This window comes from Dermacentor albipictus, chromosome 7, assembly GCF_038994185.2.
Source record: "Dermacentor albipictus isolate Rhodes 1998 colony chromosome 7, USDA_Dalb.pri_finalv2, whole genome shotgun sequence".
NCBI lineage: Eukaryota > Metazoa > Arthropoda > Arachnida > Ixodida > Ixodidae > Dermacentor > Dermacentor albipictus.
The window spans coordinates 55,178,205-55,202,178 of record NC_091827.1 but is presented as its reverse complement, the minus strand read 5'-3'; the positions used below and the strand labels follow the sequence as shown (position 1 = coordinate 55,202,178).

The window sequence follows — 23,974 nt, the reverse complement described above, 5'->3', positions numbered from 1 at the left end:
GATCCTGTCCGTGTGTTAACGCAGAAGTATCATCATGAGTATTGGCTCCGGTGTTGTCGTCTTCCAAGGCTGGGTCGTTGGCGCTCTTCGGCGTTGCCGCGCGAACGCGCTCGTGCGAGTGCTCCGGCGTTTGTCGTCATCATTAATTGATTGATTAATCAATAATTAAGAAACAAATGCGTAACTAATCTTACAGCGAAGCTGTTATGGGATAGTTCCCCCAGAATCTTGTCCCTGTGTAGACACCAAACTCCCTATACGGGGGCACATCCCGAAGATAGTGGAATGCAGGGCCGACCCGCGGTGGAGCTGAAGCAGGCGTTAAGCACTAACCATACGTGGGCCCATCCCGAAGATAGCGCAATTCTGGGCCGACCCGCGGTGGAGCTGAAGCAGGCGTTAATAACTCCCCATACGTGGGCCCATCCCGAAGATAGTGCAATGCCGGGTAGAGCCGCGGCGGAGCTGAAGCAGGCGTTAATAACTCCCCATACGTGGGCCCATCCCGAAGATAGTGCAATATCGGGACGACCCGCGGCGTAGGTGCAGTTCGCACACAGGTTCGCTGGTCAATGTTTGAGCCAAACACTCAAAAATTGTTTCATATATGTGAAACTGCATATTTACGGTCAGCTAGAGCGCACACATCCGCAACTTCTCAGACTGGTTTCGACTCTGCTACAGTAATAGTTCCGGCTTCACATGGCATAATTATCCGAAAGAAAAGTGGGAGAATATCTATAAAAAGAGTTAAAGAAAGGGGACACGTTTTATAAAATGATGGTGACTGCACATTTAGAAGTATTCAAGCTGTTAAACAGGGAAGGATTAATAGTGACCATCAGCAGCGATTACCTCAACAACCTTCATTCAGCTTGCCGATGACAATGTCCTGTTCAAACGCTGGGGACACATTGGAACAATGTATTGAGGACCTTAACTGCGAAAATGTTAGAGTAGGTTAAAGATTAATATGCATAAGACAAATGTATTGCTGAATAGCCTGTCAAACGAAGAACAATTCATCAACGGCAGTTAGCCTCTAGAATTTGCGCAGCAGTACGTTTATCTAGGTCACTTACCCACAGTGAACTGTGATCATGGGAAGGAAATTTACAGAAGAATGAAAATGAATGGGGCTCATACGGCCGGAGCAACAAAATCATGAACGTGAGCTCACCATTGTTGTTGAAAAGAAACGGGTAGAATCATTGTATTCCACCAGTACTAACATGTTGGGCAGAAACTTGGAGGTTGACAAAGAAGCTTGAGAACAAGTTTAAGATGGCGCAAAGGATGATAGAACGGAAATGTTAGGCGTAATATTAAAAGACAGGAAGAGAGCGGTGGAGATCAGAGAGCAATCGGGGGTAGCGGTAGATGACCTGAAAAATTTAGTATACATTTCTCAGCAGTACCTGACCGTCATCTGGCTTGCTTGTCAGTGGAGGGACCTCAGAACATATCTTCAAGAACCATCGTGACCCACCAGTCTTCTCTCCCGAAGAGCTTCGCATCTCTCTTATACCTATGGGCGTATACGTAGAAGAGTTAGGTACGCTTCTGAATCCCACAGATTAGGAAGACCAAGCTCAGCAGCCACTCTGAAGCAGCACACACTATCACTTTTTTTTAAATCCGTGGCGCGGTCGTCACATTTTGATGGAGGCGAATTGCAAAAGGTGCCCTTGTACTGCGAATTCGGTGCACGTTAAAGAAACCCAGTAGTTCAAAATTAATCCAAAACCTTCACTATGGCGTGAGGGTTTTTATGCAATGAAATCGTAGTTTTGGAACGTAAAACCCATGAAATAATTTATATTGTCACAGAGACGAGATGTAGGCGAAGGATATATTTACGAAATATTTACAAAGAAAACTAGGGCAAGAGAATATTTCTGGTCCGGCCCACGTGTAAGCGACCTCATCGTCGTCTTAATCGCTCTGCCAAACCTCGCGTTCATCCACGTATCAATCGCTCCGTAACAATATCAACAATCAAAAGAGAGAACGTATTTTGCACAGATTGTACGCCTTGAAGCACACCACCTGACTGAAAGCAGTAATGCAACAGATGTTGGTGAAAAATTCTAAAATACTTCCTAAACAAAGCTGTTTGTACAAGTCGCAACAAAAACTGTGCCCCTGGTTTAAGCCACGCTCGAGGAGAATGTTAAAACTAACAGCGACAACAAGATTGCCATCAAAGCTACGTTGACATAAGTGACGATCTTGAAAGATACCTGAGGACATTAATCATCGTTGGTGTAGAAGTGGACGCCTTTTTGTGTAGCAGTGTCAATGATGCTATACCCAGAACAGAGACCCAACAGAAATACATGTGCTAACTTCCCACTAAATATGCTTTAAGAAGCCCTCGCTTTTTGAAACAGCACGCAGGTGTTATTAAGCATATCGATAACATATTTTTCTTACTAGAACTAAGCTGGCCACTAGCGCACTACGCGATCAGCGCTTACACTAGGCATCTGATGGCAGACGCAATTCGCGATTTGGCGCTCCGATATTTTTACACAGTGCAACAAGATTACTACCATGCCCTTCTTAAATATAAATGTCTGTAAGCTGCAAAAGAAACCGACCCGTTAGAGCACACCTGTTTTTTGCTGTTACCTTGCGTCATCTTGCGTCAGCAGTAGAAAGTAGTAACAAGTGAGAACCCTGGGACCTTTACAGTCACCTTTAACTCTGATGCGGAACCGTGTACTTTCTTGAGCCACACTACATAATATGAAGCAAAGTAGTTGATGAAGGCCACGTGTTATGAACGCTCGTATTATCAGTAGGCCTTCCAAAGAACAGCCTACCCGTGAGCGCCGCTCTGCAAGTTAAGTGCATGCATGCTTCATGACTGACCACGCCGATTGGTCTCTGTCCACCTGTTTAGATAACCACCGTGGAAGCTTGTGCGCCAATTCTTATACTTAACGACACAAGGATACCAAGAACTCATAGACGGGAGTTTTGGCGTTTCTTCTTTATTTTCATCTATGTTGATTTTGGCCTGCTTTATGTCTTGTAACATGTTTATTTATATGTTTCAGGTGACTATTACGTGCCCACACGCTCAAGTTTGCACTTCGTCATTGATGGGAATTCCTTATACTTTTTGCTTTTATTTGACTTATGTTCTGTTGTATTGGTGCGAATATGTAATTGTGGAGACACACTGGCAGTTGAGTTTGACTCACGCATAAGGAGACTCGGATCTGATAGATTATTTGGTACCTTTTATTCGCTCCTTACCTTCGTTCTGCTATGTAACTTACGCAACATTGTAATTGTTCATGGAAACCATTGACATAAACATTATAATGGTTTCTACTTTAATGGTATTCACGGCACAAGTGTTTCCAGTTTTCTGCATACATCTTTTCGCAATAACATTTGGGCTACTTCATGCTGGTGTCACTGTTGTTTGAATCTTTTTAGGTATCATTGTTTCAGAAGTCATATCTCGTGTTGTAGTTTCCCCATGCTGTGCATCTGGCTATACAGCAGGTTTTTCTTGGCTACGAGCATCCCCGATGTCATCATGCGTGGGCAGCTGAGTCTGCGTACCAGGGACAGAGGGCTGCCCTTTGACTGAGCCATTCTTGCCCGTATCTTCTGTCTTTGAGTCTAGCACGACTGCTTCGCTAGACTCGCTAGACTTTGTTTCTCGCATTTGGCTGGGCGCATTTCGAACTGCATTAAGGAATTTGCTACGCACCACGCTATCTGCGCTCTTGACCATATCAGGCTTCTGAACGAAGTTTATAATCTGCTGCGCCAATGAACGGAAGATGGACATGTCGCTGGCGTGGACAAAGCCTCTTAAAACACTGACCGTTTGTGGCGAGAAGGTTGCGCCTTCGACAGCTTCCGTGCCCGACAAGTTTGTCCATTTTATGACAATTACGTCCCTCCAGACCGTCTCGTGCTCTGTATTCTTAGTCAGCGTGAGCAGTTTTAGAAAGAACAACTCCTTCATGCACTTTTTCTTCATAATAGTACTGTTAGTGCCTTTCAGCTTGCCGATGATCGCATCAACTTCCTTAGCCAGGGCTTCTGTGTTGTTCGCGTCTCTGGGGCTGAGACGCGGAAGGTCTTTGGCGCACTCGGGAGAGGTACCGTTGGGACCGTTGAGCGAAACGAGATTTAAAAGCATTGCATCCCATAGTTCGTTGGAGTAGACGTCTCCTAAAAGTGTGGCTGACAAGCGGTTCTTGGTCAGAAAAGTTTTGTGCGTCTCGAGGGATTCAGGCGTTACGTCCACGTTTAGTTTCTTTGAGAGGAGGCCGGCTATGTCTTTGTCGTACGAAGCATTCAGAGTGAGAGTGCTGAGCTTCATAATTATCAGTTCGTCCAGCTGCCTGACGTACCAGTCTTCCATTGGCTTCAACGACTGCGCGGTGGCCAGCCGACTTTGCACAATTCGGCTCATATTCCGCGCAGCCCCGATGGGCAGCCTTTGCCGCTCCATTTCAACCCACTTGTTGTAATCACCCGAACCGTTGAAGGCGATCAGGTCGTAGATTATCATAGCGTTCATGGTGTCCTGGAACGTGCTCCCGAGCATGGGCGGTGGTAGCTTTGCCACGAAGTCCTTCATTTCTTCTTCCGTGATGTGACTTTTGTTGCTGAATAGGTTAAAGCCTTTTGTGAGCAGCTTCCATCCGAACTCCGATTGCAGCGTGCCGAGGCGCACCGTCTCCGCGAAGAGAACAAGTCGATTTGAGACGTTTCCGAATGCTTTCCGGTTTTCGATGAGCTCCTTCATTTCTGACGGGTCCGTCTCAGGCTGCCAAATAGTGAGAGGCGCGCCCCTGGTTGGCAACCAGTTATTTCTCACATTCGGCTGTTCCTCCGCCATGCCTCCGCCTCGATGGGGCCTATGCCACTTGGGCCTGTTTGCGACACCATGCAAGCTGCTGGCACCGTGATACCGTCTTCGCCTATAAGCCGAATCATCCGTGTTCTTGTCACTATGAACATAATCACCGTTCGTCTTAATCCACTCACTGTGCTGTTCCCCAACTCCCGATCCGTATTTTCGGCGCCGAGGGCCGTGACGAGTACTCGATGCACCCGCGAAGTTTTGGTGACCAACTCGAACACTGCTGCCAGCATCGCGATTCGAATGCTCCGCCGGTGCGTAAACGTCGCTTCCACTTTGGGCAATGGCGAATACATATTCGTCCTCAGCTGGCTGTCTATTGTTCCAAGCCATTGCTCCCGGCATTTTATTACTTTTTGATTTGCTTTCAGTACCATATACACTCTTTTCCCTTGTCGCAAATTCTGGTTCAGGGTCTTCGCGCCTATCCGATGGCATCCGCCGGCGACCAAAAAATAGCGGCTTGGATTCCACCTCGCTCGTTGGTCTGCTGTCATATCCCGCCCGTGAGAGGTTAAACGGGTAATCCAAGCCGGGCCCCCAACCTTTCAGGACTGTATGGCGGATCGCGAGCAATTGGCATCCCTTATGAAATTCTGCCCACTTCTTGTCCGCGGACCACTGGGTGAGCTCTAGAAGCTCGTGCAGGAGCAAGATGTCTTTGGTAGCTTGCACGGTTACCTCTTTCTCTGCGGGCTCTAAGAGCGTTGCGTTCAGTTTGGCAGAAGCTTTTGGGTGTGTGCCCAAATCCGTGGTGTTCATCACTCGTTTCCATCGAACGTTTCGCCAAACAGTGAGGTTCTTGAACGTGAACACGTCCATGGTGTCCTCCAGAAACGCAGGAATATCATTTCCGAAAGATTTTCCGGATTCTTGTTTTTGTGGCCAGAAGGTGTCTCTGACGGTATCCTGCACATATAAGTAAATCAACCAGTACATTAGTAAACATTCTGAAAAAAAAATGTCTCTCGCAATATCTTACTTTATGAGATACCCTGAGGAGAGCGGCAGTGTTTCCATGTTCAGCACCTGTACTGATAAAGTCTGCCAGTTTTCCGATAGTGAACACGAAGAATATTTCTTACGGAAACATGAGGTTCCACTATTAAAGAGAAATAAAGCTCCATTTGCAGAACATCCGGACACGGTAGCAGTTTTCTACAGTCAGCTTATGAGACTGAGAAGTGTTATGTATTTCATATTTAAAACATTTTTTCTTGTTTGCAAGTAACTGCCACGCGTATGGTATTAAAATCCTGGTGGTATCACTTCGCCTATAGTCTTCATTCGTTCATTTACCAATTTATCATTGTTGAAAAGCCGAGCACACGCGGTACTTGTTGCGAAGACAGTACATGAAGGAACAACAGGCGTACTGCCTTTCGTAGCGCTTCAAAAGTTTTCGAGACGCAAATCAACCAACTAGCCCATTGGCAATATTGTTTTACAAAATATGTATCAGAAACTTGAATAGTGCGCTATCAAACATTGCAGTACAAGATGATCAGTCATAATAACCTACATTACGAACTTCCAACGGAAGTGTAATACGACCCGCCGTGGTTGCTTAGTTGCCATGGTGTTGGGCTACTAAGCATGAAGTCATGGCATCGAATCTCGGCCAAGGCGGGTGCATATCGATGGGGCTGAAATGCGAAAACACCCTGTATTTAGATATGGATGCACCTTAAAGATCCCCAGGTGGTCCTAATTTCCGGAATACCCTCCCTACGGCCTGCCTCATAATGAGACCATGGTTTTCGTTCGCAAAACCTTATAATCTAAGTGTAATGAAGCGCGAATGACGTGGACGGAGAATTTCGGTTACCCTTTCATCATCGCATTCCGACAATATGCCTGTACGTTATCTAACCAATTTGATGGGAAAGTAAATGCTTCATCAATAAGAACTCAAGCTTGCATAATTATTTGATTCCTCTCACACAGTAGATTGACGCTCCTGATAATGTTTAAACGCGCGCACTATATCTTGAAATACGAATACACCTGAAGATGCAGTATTATATCATTAGGATTTGCGAAATAAATGTCAGAACTACATTTGTTGTGTTCGTGCATCATAAGCTAAATGTACAAGGAAACCATATTTATACAACACTAATATATATATATATATATATATATATCCGTACCCACAACCTTCGCATTTCGCGAAGGTTGTGGGTTCGGTTCCCGCCTGCGGCAAGTTGTTTTTTCATCCACTTTGATTTCTATTAATTTATCATTTCTTATTTCATTTCTTAGGCACAAGTAATTTCCCCTATGTTGTCCTTGGTGTCAGTGTTTGTTGGCTTCTTATGCACTTCTTATGACAGTTTGGGCAAACAATTGATGCCTAAGGCGGAAGGCAAAGTTTCCACGTGAAAATTTATCTTCGCCGCGACTTCGCGAGTGTGCTTGCAGAAAAGCTTTTGGCTCCAGCCTGGAGCTTCCCTGCCTCGTCCACACTCGAAGACACTTTTAAGTCTCCGTGATCCACTGAGCCCTTTTTCTTGTTTTAATGTTATTCTACTCGTAGTTACGTACCTTCCAGGATCGGAGTTTTCTGTTCACTCTCTTCCTCGGCCGCGCTTTCGGCCGCCTTCTCCGCACTTCCTGGTGACTCCTGGCCGCTGCCATGAATCTTCCCGCAGTGAGGTCCACGCGCACGCACATTTCCGTGCCTCCCGATTCGAAGCAGAAGCGAAAATCGCGTAACCCTGGAGGTTCGTTGTCGGCGAGGCTCCCGTGGCCGTACGTACCAGCCGGCATCGCTTGGTGCATGCGCGGGTACGTGGGTTCGGGAACAAGGATAATCTGCCGCAGCGGTCTCGCCGAGTCGTAAACGTGCGGCACTCCTCGCACTTCGGATGTCGACGGTGCCCCGCTGTGTCTGTTTTTCTTTGCGGATGTGACAAGCGGCTTGAACCGTCCGTTTGATCGGACTGGAATGACGTAGGTGCCGTTGCGCGGAGATACGATGACGACACGGCTTCCTGCGATCAGAAAGAAATAACGTCGCTGTGGGCGTCACAGAGAATAGGAAAGCTGCGCAGTTCCTACAGCACAGAGTGACAAGGTGAAGCAAGTTGTTATGGATGGATTTGCGATTATTTCCATTTGGAATGATGCCAACTTCTGCGTTCGGCCATGACACAGCACTTGTATTTACAACGCGGTGTGTAGCAGAACATTACATGGACAGGGACTTTTGTTTGAAAGACTTAATTGTTTCTGCGAATTGCAGGTGATAGGATTTGTATTTCCCTGCTTTTTGCAGTGCGCTTCAGTGATTTAATTTGATATTTGTGTTCCTGTACATACCTTCTATATTACGGAAGACATAAGGTATACACCGAATAATTGTGGACATTTTGTCCTGTACCATGCGATAGGGAAAAAAATGCTTTCTTCGCAACCATAGGAACATACAATAACATCGAATGGCATAGCACACGTCTGCATGCACGACCAGTGCAATGCGCTGCCACATTTACACATTCGACTGCTGTTTTAGGATAAATATTTAGGTAATTCGTGTCATATTTATTTTTTTTTATTTTATTTAACACCTTTAAATTAGCTATTTAGTCAACCAGTAAGCTAGCTACTCTCAGGACCACCAGACGGTTCAGAGAGAAGTGGTGAATTATTTCGGATGGCGTGCGCTGTATACGTTTTGCCGCGAGAAATGCGTATGTCAAGGGCACTAGCAGTAATTTGGGGCTTCCTTGCACTTTGGGTAGACTGAAAATTTGACTGTTTTTATGGTGCAAAATATCGAAGGCATGCCTACCATTGAAGAATACCTCTTTGTCAATTTCAAGAATTTCACCATTCCTATCGCAAAGCAATACGTTCACACACCCGTGCTCCTTGCTGCAACCCTGCTGATGTCTGACACATTGTGCCAACCCGTGCATTACGGCTAACACGTAGAACTGGCCTCCAGCTACAATAAAACACTTAAGAGATTGCGGAATTTCCTGAATGAATTTATTGTTGGTCAGCCTACGTTATAATCGTTTAATGAATTCGTGGAAGGCGTCGTTTGTCACAGGTGCTTATCATGATGCTGACTGGCTTTTTCTCTGTTTGTCTGTCCCAATGCCTTACCCGCCGTGGTTGCTCAGTGGCTGTGGTGTTGGGCTGCTGAGCACGAGGTTGCGGGATCGAATCCTGACCACGGCGGCCGCATTTCGATGAGGGCGAAATGCGAAAACACCCGTGTACTTAGATTTAGGTGCACGTTAAAGAGCCCCAGGTGGTCAAAATTTCTGGACTCCCACACTACGGCGTGCCTCATAATCAGAAAGTGGTTTTGGCACGTAAAACCCCGTAATTTGATTTTTTTGTTCCTCTGCCTGCTTGTGGAAACGTATCGATGTGCACTTTGTTTATGTATTCACTCCCACCACTGTAATAATTCCTGTGAGGGATTGAGAGTATTACAATATAGAATAAAGATAAGTAATAAAAATAAATGTCACACATTTACTGCGTCGAGCAGTGCGTGTGACCTTATTTTCCGTGCTTATCATAAAGAAGGGCCAAATGATCAATAAAAAACGGACAGATAGAAATTGAACAGAAAAGAAGTTGGCAGAACACATGCACCATAATTTCTAAGGTTATTTTTTAAGGGATTCGCGCAGCAGAAATACTTAAGGCCCGTTTATAGTCCGACGTTATCGGCGCGCGGGCGAGCGTCGTTCGCAGTCAGTCACGCTACGTCGGTTGCGCTGCCCCAGCCGAGATGCCATCCCCTCTATACTTCAACGCGCGCGCCGTAGGCTGCTATCTTCAGAGCATGCTCAGAAGGTTCCCCAAGTCGCGCGCCGTCCGCAAAAGCCGTCTGCGGAGTTGTGTTGGCGCCTTTTTCTTCGCGCGCAATGCATTGTGGTGCGAGAGTTCCGCCGACTTCGACGCGCGAATGGCTCCGGAGCCAAATCGGCGCCGGGACCGTCGGGGCGCGTTGGACACCGCCGGTTACGTTAGCTGCGCCGGTGCGCCCGACTATAGAGGTGTCGTTTTCGCCGACGTGACGAAGCGTGCGCGCGCGTGCGTTACGTCGGACTATAAACGGCCCTTTACGTTACAGATAACTGAGTGGAGCGCGACAGTGCGCCTCGTTTGTTGCGGCCAAAGTCACTGCGCGTGTCTAGAAACCCACGAGCCCTCCGCCAACGAGCCCCGCATGTTACGGCTGGCCCTTCGGCAAGCGCTGGTTAAGTGTGATGCACTTGACTTGTATAAGCTAATTATGTTCAAGCACGCCTCAGGTCACGTTAAGGAAATCGTCAGACGAGTTAAAATGGTTTGTAGCGCATGTGGAAGGCTTCTGCAAGTCGACCTTATAGATTGACGATATCCTTTAAAATAAAAACGCGAGGTCACTGCATCGGCCCGTGCTAGATGATGGGTACAAATTTGGGCAATAACAAAGAAACCTGCGCCCTTAAAGGCCGCGCAGGCACCAGTGTAAAGGAACGTTATTGCCTGAAGAGAGAGAAATGCAAAAGAAAAATTTGTTCCGTCACGCAGAAAAGCATCTAGCTAGGTCCCCTGTGGGGCGAAAAGAAAAAAAAAAGAAAAGAATAGAAGGATGTGCAAGAGAAGAAAGAAATACATTATGAATGTGCGACAGCTCGCGCTGAGTAGTAGCCTGTGAAGAGCACTCGCACAAGCGTGTTATTTTTAAAAAGCACAAAAGTATGTTCTCATTCTACTGGGCCGATGATAGGCAGAGACGGGGTGCCATGAGCGCCTGCGTGGAATGCTGACATTCCCATAGTCGCCGCCATACTTTGGCCATTGTCTTTGGATAGGAAATAAGGACTGGGGCATGATAACATCCGAATGCAGGAGCACCAAAATATATATCACAGATAGAACGGGCTTAGCGACTATTCTGGTTGATTATAAGGGTCAGTCATGGTCGAAAATGACGCAACACGTAGAGCAGATATCAGGTGGTACACAAAAGTAACAAAATAAGTGTCAATGGAAAGGCACTCAGGCTTGGAGATGATTATGACGTGCAATGCATTTAGAAAATTTGAAGACACAAGGTAGAGCTGATCCATACATGACGCAAGTCTGCAGACTGCAGAAGTCTAAGGGGTGTCTTTGTCTTTGAGTGTACCAAAGTAATGTTTAACAGTTTCGGAAGAGAACAGCAATTTACGATAGGTAGTGAGGCACTGGAAGTGGTAAACGAATACATCTACTTAGGGCAGGTAGCGACCGCGGATCCGGATCATGAGACTGAAATAATCAGATGAGCTGGGGTGCGTTTCGCAGGCATTCTCAGATCAGGAACAGCAGGTTACCATTATCCCTCAAGAGAAAAGTGTATAACAGCTGTGTCTTACCAGTACTCACGTACGGGGCAGAAACCTGGAGGCTTACGAAAAGGGTTCTACTTAAATTGAGTACGACGCAACGAGCTATGGAAAGAAGAATGATGGGTGCAACGTTAAGTGATAAGAAGAGAGAAGATTAGGTGAGGGAACAAACGCGAGTTAATGATATCTCAGTTGAATTGAAGAAAAAGAAATGGACATGGGCAGGGCATGTAATGACGTGGAAAGATAACCTATGGTCATTAAAGGTTACGGACTGGATTCCAAAAGAAGGGAAGCGTAGCAGGGGGCGGCGGAATGTTAGGTCGACGGATTAGATTAAGAAGTTTGGAGGGACAACATGGCCACAATTAGCATATAGTTGGAGAAGTATGGGAGAGGCCTGTGCCCTGCACTGGCTGTAGCCAGGCTGATGATGATCATGATGCATACGCTGATGCTCATGATGATAGTCACCCTTGAAAGGAGATGTGTATGATAAACGAGATATTGGGTAAATACGGGTCACCAAAAGTTGTGACTAATGATTGAATAGACACCTTTTAATTTTTGTAGCACTGCCCTGGCACTGACCTGACTCTGCGCCTTGCTTTGCGTCAATCCCATCTACATTCTATACTCCAACTTTTCTCTATTTGCGAATAAGTTGTATTTAACGTACGATAACTGAAAAACGTAGATTATCATCGCGTTTCTGATAACCGCAGCCAAGTGCACAATAGTGCAAGACTGGTGAGTAAACAAAGTGTATAATACCCTTACAGGTAAGTTTCATATTCGAGTGGCCTATTGGATAGACTGGTTCTCATGGACGTTTAGGACATTCCCTATCTTTTTTTTTTTGGTTTTCTCGTTTCTTTATTTTTCTGTCCCCTGTTCTTTCTATCCCTCATTTGCCCTTACGCTTCCCCCTCTGTAGGGTAATAAACGACAGTGTTATCCAGTTAAACTCCCTGCTTTTCCTATCCCGTTTAATTATCTAGTTCCATATTCATGCAAAAATATTAAAAGAGCTATCTTATCAGATATGTGATAAGTGTCAACCATCTGGGTACCGTCTTCGTTACTATTACAGTCTGTTGTTTGCTCAACGAGAGAGAGAGAGAGTGGTTTTTAGTAGTGACAGTACTTCGCTATATTGAATGTGCATATTGTGCTGGCCATTGCCCGCAAGGACGAGCGCATGTCTGAATTCTAACTACATTTCTATGATTTTGATTGTCGTCCGGATATTGTATTTTTTTTTTCAGTTTCACTGCAACAACGAAATAATCTCCTTGCACTCACATGCCACATAAGGGTCCCGATTACGTTACTTAATTCAATTTTACGCGAATGCCAGTAGGTTGCGCCACATGGTCGAAGTTACCTACAGGAAAGGCCCAGTGTCCCCTCCGGTGCTTTCTTGGTCGCCTTCTAGTGCTGTCGCGATTTTTTCAAGGCGGAAGCTGCACCATTGTCCTTTTAGTGATGCCCTTCATAGCAACATGGTGCTGTACGTTTCTCAATGCGTTAATTTTGCGGAACATTTGTAGGCCTTGGCAAACAGTTTTCTTCGTAGCGAAGACGACGTAAAAGTCAAGCGCGATCGTGGCTTCATTGCATGCAGCACGGCATATCCTGTGTAAATATAGCCTGCAAATTGTTTTGCGTTTGTGCTTGTTTCACGTAAAAACATGCTCAAGCGAGTATCCGTAAATGTAGTGTATTTTCTCCTGTACGACATATTGAAAAAAATAACGCCGATAAGAAAGATTAGCGGCAGACGACAACACCGGCGCTGAGTGATAACTCTAGTTGTTCGACGCTAAAACAACTAGTCTTTCATGCACCTTTTAAGGTATATTACTTTGGACGTATGGTTAATTTTTACATCAAGATCTAAAAGTAAAACACGACGTATCGAACAAAATTACATATTCTGCTGCGTTTGTGCGCCTGTTCGGACAATCAGCAATGTCAGAAAAAATAAGACTTAGGAAAATGATCTTAAGCCAAACATCAGGAGCAGCGTTTATATTTTTGATTACCTATACGTTCCTACAGCAACGATACAGAGAGGAGTCTTGAGTGCACATTATCTGCCCTTAAATCTACACTATCCCTATGAAATATGCCTTCTTCATGCCTCTGTTCATTCTGCACCCCTGTATATTTTGTGAATTACTTATACCGATTTTTCAGCAGGTTTGTCTCTTTGAAGTTTCTCTTGCTGTCATCGCATTATATTGTAGCCTGTTTTGTGGGCACAGGTTCGCCCAATAAAAGTTAGTTTTGTCGTTCACAGTACTGCTACTGTGTTATTCAACGTCACGACCACGTGACATCTGGTGGAGGTGCTTTGCGTTCATGCACCGGACGCCCCCACAAAGCCGTGACCCAAGCCCTCACTCGGAAGACACCAACGTCGACAAAAACCAGCGAGGTAGCCGCAGGCTGCAAGGACTGCCCCCGGAGCACGGACTTTTGCCCGAGACGACTAGAAGGATGGCCACCAAGTCCACCCCAATGGCAGCACCAGCGTCACCCGTCGTGCTGCAGCAGCCCAGGGAGCCTCCGACGTTCCGCGGTTCAACTTTCGAGGACCCGGAAAGCTGGCTTGAGACGTACGAGAGAGTCGCTACCTTTAACAACTGGAACAGCGACGACAAACTGCGATATGTGTTCTTCGCTTTGGAAGACGCGGCCAGGACGTGGTTCGAAAACCGAGAAGCCACCTTAACAACCTGGGAACTTTTCCGAAGCGGCTTCCTGAAGACATTCGCAAGCGTCGTACGCCGAGAACGAGCCCAAGCGCTACTAGAAACCCGGGTGCAGCTACCTAATGAGACGACCGCGATCTACACGGAAGAAATGAGCCGTCTCTTCCGCCACGCCGACCCTGAAATGCCCGAGGAAAAGAAAGTTCGCTTACTCATGCGTGGTGTGAAGGAGGAACTTTTTGCCGGGATGGTACGAAGCCCACCGAAGACCGTCGACGAGTTTCTTCGCGAGGCCACCAGCATCGAGAAGACACTCGAGATGCGAAACCGGCAATTCGACCGCCCCACGAACGCGACAAACTACGCCGGACTTCAGTCACTGGCCACCGACGACCTACGCGAGACTATCCGAGCTGTCGTGCGGGAGGAGCTACAAAAGCTGTTCCCATCATCACAGCCTCAAGTGGCTTCGATTGCCGATGCCGTGCGTGAGGAACTCCAACAGCAACTTGGAGTAGCCCCTGAATCGCCGCAGCCCGAGCCGCAAGCAATGACCTACGCCGCCGTCGCACGCCGTCAAGGCCCCCCTCCGCGACCGCGCCAGGGCCCTGTCACGCCGCAGTTTCGTCGTCCGCCGCCGCCGCCGCCGCCAGCACGACCACCCGTCGCCCAGCGCACCTACCCGAGGAAGACAGACGTTTGGCGCGCTCCTGACCACCGCCCGCTCTGCTACCACTGCGGGGAAGCCGGCCATGTGTACCGCCGATGCCCATACCGGGAGATGGGACTGCGAGGTTTCGCCGTTAACGCGCCGCGGCCACAGATTGGCGAACGACCTCGCGATATCGCCGACTACCTCGCCGCCACTCAGTGGAGCCATCGACGAGCTTCCCGTTCGCCGTCACCAGGCCGCTACCTGTCGCCGCAGCGCCGACCATACACTGGCCCAGCCCGCGGCCGGTCCGTCACCCCATATCCGGAAAACTAAAAGCAGCAACCGATGGAGGTGCGGTTGCTGTTCGTCGAACTGACGAAGATCCTCCGCCGCCGACGAAGACGACGAAGCAACCATCTCGACGACCTAATGACGACACGCCGCCGTCCCGACGAAGTCAGGAAGCCAAGACTACACCGACGAAAGACGACTTGACAACGCGACGTTCAAGCGTCAGTTTAACACGACGCAGCCGTGATCCGAGGCCAAGACCCAACTGCAACGCTAGACAAAGAACCACCGACCTCGACGTGCTTCTTGACGGACACGCGGTTACCGCCTTAGTGGACACAGGGGCTGATTACTCCGTCATGAGTGGACACATCGCCGCCCAGTTGAAGAAGGTTAAGACTGCATGGGAAGGCCCTCAAATTCGCACCGCAGGAGGACACCTCATCACACCAGCTGGAATCTGCACGGCACGAATAACCATTCATGACCGGACTTACCCTGCCACCTTCGTTATCCTCCAACAGTGTTCTCGAGACGTCATTCTCGGTATGGACTTCCTGAACCAACACGGCGCAGTCATCGACCTGAAGTCGAAGTCAATAACGCTGTCGGAAGATAAAGCGATAACGCCGGAGTGCCCTCGTAGTCACCACGCATTGAGTGTGCTCGAAGACCAAGTGAGCATCCCGCCCCGCTCCAGCATTGTTATTTCGGTTGGCACCGAAATACCCGCTGACGTAGAAGGTGTCATCGAAGGCGACCAACGTCTCCTGCTAGACCGTGAAATTTGCGTCGCAAGAGGGATCGCTCGACTGCATGAAGGGAAAACTGAAGTGTTGCTGACAAACTTCAGCCAGGAGTTCAAGCACATCAACAAGGGCACGACGATCGCGTACATCGAGGAAGTTGTGGAAACCAGTAATGCGTTTGTCCTCTCGGATTCCGCCGCATCTACCCCGACGACCATGGTTCCCGAACCAGACTACGACATTAATCCAAGTCTCCCCGTGATTAAGCAACAGCAGCTCAGAAGTCTGCTCCGGCCATACAAAAGCTGCTTTTCGACGTCATCGAGGCTTCGACAAACACCAGTCGCCAAGCATCGCATAATCACCGAGCAGTACGCTCGACCACTCCGCCAAAGCCCTTACCGAGTTTCACCGCGAGAACGCGAAGCTATAAGAGAACAAGTCGACGAAATGCTGCGCGACGACATCATCCAGCCGTCGAAAAGCCCGTGGGCATCCCCTGTTGTCCTGGTGAAGAAAAAGGACGGAACCCTACGTTTCTGCGTCGATTATTGTCGTCTGAACAAGATCACGAAGAAGGACGTATACCCCCTCCCACGGATAGACGACGCATTAGATCGGCTCTGCAACGCTAAATACTTCTCCTCGATGGACCTCAAGTCTGGCTATTGGCAAATAGAAGTCGACGAAAGAGACCGCGAAAAGACCGCCTTCATCACCCCAGACGGCCTCTACGAGTTCAAGGTTATGCCATTTGGACTGTGCTCGGCGCCTGCAACGTTCCAGCGCGTGATGGACACGGTTTTAGCGGGATTGAAATGGCAGACCTGTCTCGTTTACTTGGATGACGTCGTTGTATTCGCCGGAAATTTCAACGATCACCTTAGGCGGCTTGCCACAGTACTAGAGGCCATCAAGTCATCAGGGCTCACTCTGAAGCCAGAAAAATGCCGCTTCGCTTACGACGAGCTTCTGTTCCTAGGCCACGTCATCAGTAAATCCGGAGTACGCCCCGACCCCCAGAAAACAGCTGCCATCGCAAAGTTCCCGCAGCCCACCGACAAGAAGGCAGTGCGTAGATTCCTTGGCATGTGTGCCTACTACAGGCGCTTTGTCAAGGACTTTTCACGCAGCGCCGAGCCGTTGACACGTCTAACTAAATGTGATGTTGAGTTCAAGTGGGAAACGCCGCAGGCCGACGCATTTGAAGAACTCAAACGACGCATGCAGTCGCCGCCGGTACTTGCGCACTTCGACGAGTACGCCGATACAGAAATCCATACTGACGCCAGTAGCCTAGGCCTCGGTGCCGTTCTAGTCCAGAGGAAAAACGGAGTCGAACAGGTGATATCTTACGCTAGCCGGTCACTGTCAAAAGCGGAAGGCAACTATTCTACGACCGAAAAAGAATGCCTCGCCATCGTTTGGGCTACAGCTAAATTTCGCCCTTATCTTTATGGCAGGCCATTCAAAGTCGTCAGTGACCATCACGCGTTGTGTTGGCTAGCGAATATAAAGGATCCTTCAGGACGACTGGCACGGTGGAGCCTCAGACTACAAGAATACGACATCACTGTAACCTACAAGTCCGGACGAAAACACTCCGATGCCGATTGCCTATCATGCGCCCCCATTGACCCGCCGCCGCAAGATGAAGATGACGACGCCTTCCTTGGCATGATAAGCGCGGGAGATTTCGCTGAACAGCAACGGGCAGACCCGGACCTAAAAGGCCTGGTGGAATATTTGGAAGGGCACACCGACGTTGTCCCCAGGGCATTTAAGCGCGGATTATCTTCCTTCACGCTTCAAAACACTCTTCTCGTGAAGAAGAACTTTTCACCAGTCCGCGCCAACTACCTTCTTGTTGTCCCGTCAGGACTTCGTCCAGAAGTATTGCATGCCCTACATGACGATCCGACCGCTGGACACCTCGGTTTTTCCCGGACACTGTCGAGGATACAAGAAAAGTATTATTGGCCGCGCCTGACCGCCGACGTCGCCCGTTATGTCAGAACATGCCGAGACTGTCAGCGACGCAAGACACCGCCGACAAGGCCAGCCGGATTACTACACCCAATCGAGCCTCCTTGCCGACCATTCCAGCAGATCGGGATGGATTTGCTAGGACCCTTTCCGACGTCAACAACCGGAAACAAGTGGATCGTCGTGGCGACAGACTACCTCACCCGCTTCGCTGAAACTAAAGCACTGCCGAAAGGCAGCGCAGCCGAAGTGGCGAAATTCTTTGATCGCCGACTGTGTTCGCCGCTATCGTTGTGCTATAAGTGTAGCCTGTTTTGTGGGCACAGGTTCGCCCAATAAAAGTTAGTTTTGTCGTTCACAGTACTGCTACTGTGTTATTCAACGTCACGACCACGTGACAATATTTGATACCAACCAATACTATCCAAGTTCCGAACACTGATTACATAACGATGTGTAAAAATATTTCCTTCTGGTTTCAAATAAAATTATTTCGCAAATAAGCTAAATGTTTTATTTTCAGCATGTTAAATATTGGTGATGTTGTCAAGATACGACAATCTAGTCACGCGCTCTAGCGTTTTTGAAAGAGCACCCAATTCTTATTTCGCGTACTTTGACGGCATATTAGTTAGTGGCAAAGAGCGTCGGTATCGGAAACTGTGACAAGTTCTCTTCTGGGCAGCGAAATATTGATATTGGTGCCGAGGCTCATTGAGGATAAACAATATTGGTGAATCTGGGAGCAATGCAGCTCTGCCAGAAAATTTTGCGGCTTTCAAAAGCCTCTGCAGCAGCCCGCTTTCATTCATCAAAGAACACAATAACTGTAGGACCGGCACAACAAGACAATATTCACAATATTCCTAGAGTCTGCCTGTCGTGTCGTGCTCGCGCCCACATCATGAACCGCCCATCTCTATTCTCTTCTTTTTCTTGTGCTCGCTAATTCCGCAAGCAGACTCTGCCTATCGCGAAAGGGGGAAACACATTCAATACGTTTTGTGTGACTTATAGCCAAGCACACTCCCATTAAAAAAAGAATGTACTGAAGGCGCTACAGACAATTAACGTGGTCTTAAACTCAAGTTCGGGGAAGCCTAAACGTTCATGGAAGCAACTTACCAGGAGCGGTGATTTTAGCACCTCCGCCACTTCCCAATGCCGACAGAACCGAGAGTAAACACACCAAGACGACGTTTCGAATTTCTCCCATTTTTGGATCGGAACACAAGAATTGTATTCGACCTGCGAAAAAATAGGAGTAAACGTTCGTGACGACTTCGCGAACCAATGAACTGAATATTTAAAGGAAGTCACGTTGCCTTAAATTCTCTAGTACCGAAATGCGTCCTCTGGGAAGGGTAACGTTTGCACCACTCTTGCGGCGCTGTTTTTTTGAAGCGCGAATGGCACAATGTATGTAACATTGGAGTGGACACTTGGCTAGTGCGAAATACGGTTTCTTAGGCGAAGGTTCCTTTCCATCTTCCCCGGCTTTTCGGGCGCCAGCTGCTGCCCTTTCGAGTATACAAATGCTTCAGCCCATGGATGTACGTGGCCATTGTTGGCTCGTTTCCCAGAATGCGTGTGCACGACATTGACACAAAGCGTACAGAAACTCCTAATGTAATTGTATAAGTGTTGTGTACATTTTGCATACACCTTGCATCAACAATCTTTCCCTGAAAAACATTGTACAGCGCCTTGATCCTCGTGACAGAACCCGGAAACAGCAAACAGTGTGGAGGTCGTGTGATCCGTTGCCGCTGCTACTTCGCTAACTGGAACAAGCGTCGTCTTTTGTTGACAATAACAATGGATTGTCTGTGTGTCATTTCTAGTATACAGAGGATATTGATCATAAGTTATGATATTTTTGATTGGTTATTCTTTTGGTAACTGCGATACAAGCTCATGACGTCTTTAGAAACCTGCAGAATGTTGCGTTCCGATGATGCCGTGGTGCCACCATTGCATTAAGTCCTCCTAAAAAATTAAATTTTACTGGCGTAAATTTTCTACAGAGACACGTTAAATAGACCAAGGGGAAATCGCAACAGTTACTTCGCGAACATTGTTGACCGAAGCGGTGAACAGCGATGAATAAGATTAGATATAAACGCGCTCATGTGTCCTTTTTCTCGTGAACATTGCTTGTTGAGGATTTCATGTATGTCTCCGTAACCGCTATTGTGGCAGAACGCTTGGAATGCCATAAATTCGGTTGCGTAAACTCAATTACGGGGATGCACAAACCTCATATCGACTATCGTAATCGTGTCGGTCAAGACTGACGTAATCTTTTACTGTTACGTCAGTATATAACTACGCACATAAATATTAACATATAGAAATGCTCGCAGCAGGTAGTTATATTATTTACGCCACTCATAAAATACAATATGAGCCTCGCATTTCTGAGCATTCTATTTTGACAGTCGCTAACTTAGTGTGTTTTTTTTTCCGAGAAAAATACTGGTGTTACGGGGGGGGGGGAACTTTCTGAAAAAAAAAAAAAACATGATATTCGGACGTCACAACAGTTATAAGAGCAGCTTCATGACCGCCTCTTGTACATTTAACTCTATTGAGGGAAGATTCTTAAATTAGATGTAATGTATCTTTCTCTGCGTCAGAAAATTTTAGAACTTACGTATATGTCTTGTTTCACTCTGAGCACATGTCGTCCACAGTCTCTAGATTGAAGGGGTCATGTTTGTCACTGTGGCAAAGATTTGGCGAAAGCGTGTGACCCTTTGTCCGTAGAATTACTTCTCCAGAATCAATAAACAATCAATGGACCGCCACGTTCCCCTCGAACATCAATCAGTCAGCTATGCGCGAACTACCATTGTCTCCTGTGATGCACATACGGAATCGAAGTGGCGTTTTTGCCCTTAAAAAAAAAGCACAGCGCTAACTTCGCAAACGTAAATTGTAGGCTTTCGCCGTCGCTATGTTGAGGGAAAAGTCGTAAATGTAAAACGGCTTTTTAAGGCGCTCCTTTTGATTGTTCTTTGAACTTTTGTGTCAAACCAACAGCTTAAAGTGTGTTGTCTTGTATTTGCTGCACGAAGTGAGGGATAGTACAGCTGCTGCTCTAGAAACGGCAGATGTTCAGCTGGTTTATTGGCGCATCTAAGTGCGTACTGTTGTGCGAAGAAAAAATTAACTTGAAAACGTCTCACGATGACGGGATCGTATTCGACACGTTAGCATTCATACCGCCTATTAGACCAACGATTAGGGGCTACTGAGGGGAAAATGAAAATTGGCTCACTAATTTAACAATCGGTGAACAATACAAATACAAGGGTTGTTCCAGCTTAGAGTTTATCTTCCGTTGTCGCATTTATCACCATGACTCAGTACGAAATACTTCTGTCGATTTACTTTTTAGTCCAAAATACCAAATATGTGTATGCTTTTAGTAGGATGGCGCTCGTACATTTATGAGGCAAGAGTGAGCCTACAGCAAGCGGTTTTGCATCCAATCTCCTTACGTCAAATTTGCGTAACCGCGACGAAAGCATCGGGTGATCACCCGCAGGGTTGTCTGAGCAAACCAATCAAATGCTCCCCTCGTTCATAGGAGGTCACTTTTCTTTGCTTGAAAAACGAATAACATTGCCTGCACTGAGCGGCTTGTCTTATCTAATTGGCTCACGAGAGGCGAGGAGCATTCTCAAGTGGACAGAGATTCGACGGTGCGGAGCCACTGCACTGGATATCGATAACCGAATGAAGAGGGTGGTGCTGGCGCCTGCGATTGGTCCGCTTTCTCTTACTTAGCTTGCTGTGGCTCGTCGACAATCGCGGCGGCATGCTATGGATGCTTAAGACTGATGCTAAAACGGATACTCAGCAAAGAAGAGTTGGCAGAACGAGGTCGTAAACGTGCCGAAAATTCTCGAAAACGTTATACAGTCGCGCAAAATGTTTTATTACATGAAAATAAACCCATGCTTTCCGGCAGGGGCGAGTAGCGAGTGACGGAGCGATCGGCGGCAGCCATCTTTTATTCCTTTCGGAACGGGGCAGCCTGCGGCTATTCAGAAGAAAATTCAGTTTTGTTCGGCATATTGATGCATTTCTAATGCTATGTTCAGACTACGTTCGTAAGGCGCCGATTTTTCGTAACATACGTAAGTGGAAGCGCAACAAGCGTATGCGTCTAGTTCAGACTGCGAACGTAAAGGTACCAACGTGCGCAATTCTCGCAAAAATCGTGGGTGAGAGTGTTGAAGGGTCGGCAACATTTACGACTGTTATGTTACGACCGTTGCGACACAGCCAATGACCGATAAGCTTTCGGCTTTCAACAACCGGTGACGACACTTCCGTCCTCCCGTCTGCAGACAGCTCCGGGCGCGGGAAGTGCCATTCCGCCATTCCGTGCGCACGATTGGCTATGTTCGTGAAAATTTTTTCAGTGCGCCTTGCGAGACTGTTTTCACTTCATCTGGTTTATCCGCCGAGGAAATCGATGGCCGCAGATGCGTGCTCCGAACTTCGATGAGTGGTCTCATTAGGTTTTCAAGGAAGCGGAACTGCTGGGACGACATGCGCATGATGTTATGAAACATCGCAGCGTCACCAACTCGGAGCTTGGCGAAAAGGTTGTGAAAATCGCCGTCCGCGGCCCTGTCGAGAAATACTTGCCGCACCCAAACCCTTCTGCGTCGCCTTCGTCGTCTTTGGGCGATTGAATACATGACTATAAGTTTGTTTTGAGCGTGAATTTCTTCGATCTCGGCCAGCGCTCGCATGTTGGCAGGAGCCATATTGGACCGCTGGTGACGTCCATTCTTCAGCTCCAAATTTGATTGGCCTGTTGTAAAAGCCGTAATTTAAGCAGCAGTAAATGTGAACGAAGGTGCCGGCTTAACTGCCGTAACGTTTTTTACAGCCGTTACGTTCGATACGCCAAAAGAGCTGTTACGCGCGTTACGACCGTAGTGTGAACATAGCATAACGCGTACGCGTCACTTTGACGCGGTAAGCTTTTGCGGTTTTATGACGTCGCGTGAGAGGCAGGTAAAGTGGGTGCAGCACGAAAACTTTTGACGAATAGCCGAGGACTAATGGCAAAGAGACGTCGAATGAGAAATAACTATTTTTGTTTTGTTCGGTAAAATTATACATAATCATGGTGTTCACGTCATATCATGTTGGGAGCTATCGCGGTTTTCGTGACGTCGCGTCACAGACAGGTGAAGTGGGGGTGGTTCAAAAACGCTTTTGGCCAATCGCGGTAGGCTGATTGCAGAATTGGAATAGTTTTACGTTATAGTGCCCCTGAACTACGCATGCATTTTTCAATTGTGTGAATGTAAGGAGTTTCCGTTCTCTCTCCCCATTTTGCAATGAAGAAAGCTGACGTAGTTGTGCTGAGCAAATTTTCGAGCTTTTCTTGAACTACCTTTTGGAAAATGACATCTTGCAAAAGCTTATCATTTAGCTTCCAAAAGTCCCAGCTAAATTTCGATCCGGTTTGTTTCTTTCCTGTGGTTCGCACAACCAGGCATTGATCGCTAAATCTAGGACGTAGGACTTTTTAATTTGATAATAATGATACAAAGGTTAACGGAGCAAAATTTCTCTCTAGCCTGCCATGACAATCACCTTCTAGTGCATATACATGGTACAATTTTCGCTTGACAACAATAACCAAAGTAAACAAGGTCTTGTTTCATTACAACCGAAATTAGAAACAAGGCACTTTTATCGCAAACACTGGGCAAGTTAGGTGTATTTTTGGGGGGAATCAAACACAATTAATATCACCCAGCAAACGACATGCCATACACAATTCAAGTATTGCTGAACTTGGCCAGAAAAGACTTCCCGCTCCCATGCTTCGTTCGGAACATACACGCATATTGCCCTCCAAGGCATCTCTGAAAAATTAAAACCACAGAGGACCATTCTGCCATCCTCGGATGATGTGACCACTTCAACTAAAGCAATGCTGCTGCGCAAAAAATTAGGCAACCCCCAGACCTCGCCGCTGCTTCACATGTACGTACGGTATATCTGGGGCGCAAAACGAACCATTTCCTGTGTGTGTTCACCACTCGCCATTTTTCTTTCTTGAATAGCCAATAAGTCAATATTATCGTCAACAAAAATGCGGTTAGCCTGTTATTGCCTTTTACATCGTCTTAGCCCACGCACATTAAAGACCACTCGACAGGTGAGCTGTCAAAAAAAAAAAGAAAAAAATGGCTGTGGCTTAGCTAAGGTTAAGCCCAGGATGCGAAGCATACTAGCCTTTATTTTAACGCGACAGCGTTAAGGAGCTCGTGTCGCAGAAAAGCCGG

At 47.2% G+C, this 23,974-nt stretch overlaps 2 protein-coding genes across 4 annotated transcripts in view; one reads left to right on the top strand and one right to left on the bottom strand.

Moving 5' to 3' along the window:
* The window catches only part of LOC135906758 (uncharacterized), a 308,457-nt gene that overhangs the window by 76,374 nt on the left and 208,109 nt on the right, over positions 1-23,974 (top strand). The gene's annotated exons all lie outside the window — the stretch shown is intronic.
* LOC135906754 (uncharacterized) lies at positions 3,232-20,615 on the bottom strand. Its single transcript, XM_065438329.1, has 4 exons — positions 20,305-20,615; positions 18,774-18,896; positions 7,448-7,896; positions 3,232-5,809 (listed from the first exon to the last, which is right to left on the bottom strand). The coding sequence occupies exons 2-4, from the start codon at positions 18,862-18,864 to the stop codon at positions 3,512-3,514; spliced, it is 2,838 nt and encodes a 945-aa protein (XP_065294401.1). The 5' UTR covers positions 18,865-18,896; positions 20,305-20,615; the 3' UTR covers positions 3,232-3,511.